At 58.5% G+C, this 995-nt stretch overlaps 1 protein-coding gene across 1 annotated transcript; it reads left to right on the top strand.

Moving 5' to 3' along the window:
• Positions 1–215: 215 nt before the first annotated feature.
• Positions 216–739, top strand: TRAVEDRAFT_32519 (uncharacterized protein; the record flags this gene model as incomplete). Its single annotated transcript, XM_008047582.1, has 1 exon — positions 216–739. A coding segment is annotated over one exon (207 nt), but the record flags the coding sequence as incomplete, so codon positions are not given.
• Between the last annotated feature and the right edge of the window lie 256 nt (positions 740–995).

The following is a 995-nucleotide window of genomic DNA, read 5'->3' on the forward strand; positions in this document are numbered from 1 at the left end:
CTGGTTTCCCGGCTCACAGACCTGCTCCACCACCTGAAATTATACTACATGTTAGTCTCGTACTCGACGACGAGCTAGATGTCTTGATGGTGCACTCGCCCTTCACTAGATCCGCCTTGTGGCCTCGGTTTCGACCGGTTTCGACGTCCCGTTTGAGCTCAAAATATGTATTGCATTCATTGTCCCTAATGACAGTAAATACATGCCCCAGTCCGTCGTGACACAAAGCCCTGCTCCCGAACAATCACTCCGCCGGTCATGCCCACTTACGTTAACGCTTGATGTCGAGCCCTCGAGCTTCGATGGCTGCCATCGGCTAGGTATTGACTCGGACCATGTGTGCGTATACTCGTTCTGCTCGGAGCATGAGTTCATTCTCATTGCACGGCGAGTGCGGACTCACTGTGCGCAGGACAAGCACCTGCGCGAGGAGCATGTCTGCGCACTGCACTTGGACGCATCGCCGTACGAGCACGGCGCACGCACCTCGTCCTGCGTCCTACGAACGCACATCGTCCATTGACCGAGCCGAATGGGAGGAGATCGCGAACGCGGCATGCGTTCCGCATGTCAAGCCGCCCAGAGCGTACGTATGGCCGACCCTCGTCTAGACCTCCGTCGACGCGCATCGTGCGTTGGTTGGTGCAGGACGAGGCCCTCCGAGTTCCCCATCACTTAGACTCAATCCCGAGCGACGGGCGTGTGTCCCGGACGTTCGTTGATTGGGTCCCGGAGTGTGCGTGCCCACATCGGACGCCCGCGTAGCGGCCGTGTATTCGTTTCCGTGCTCGTATGCCGGAAGGTGCGCGCGGGCATCGCCGGCGCACGTCCGCTCTGTTGCTCGCTAGCGATGGACATCGGAGGGTATGGACCAATAAGTATTGTACGTCGAGGATTCGTGCGTGCCACTCACCTCCTTCCAGCTTCACATCGCTGCCGCCAGGTACGTCGCCCACCGTTCCCCATCCTTTCCACTCACATTTCTCATAGACGTA

Source organism: Trametes versicolor (genome assembly GCF_000271585.1).
Source record: "Trametes versicolor FP-101664 SS1 unplaced genomic scaffold TRAVEscaffold_56, whole genome shotgun sequence".
NCBI lineage: Eukaryota > Fungi > Basidiomycota > Agaricomycetes > Polyporales > Polyporaceae > Trametes > Trametes versicolor.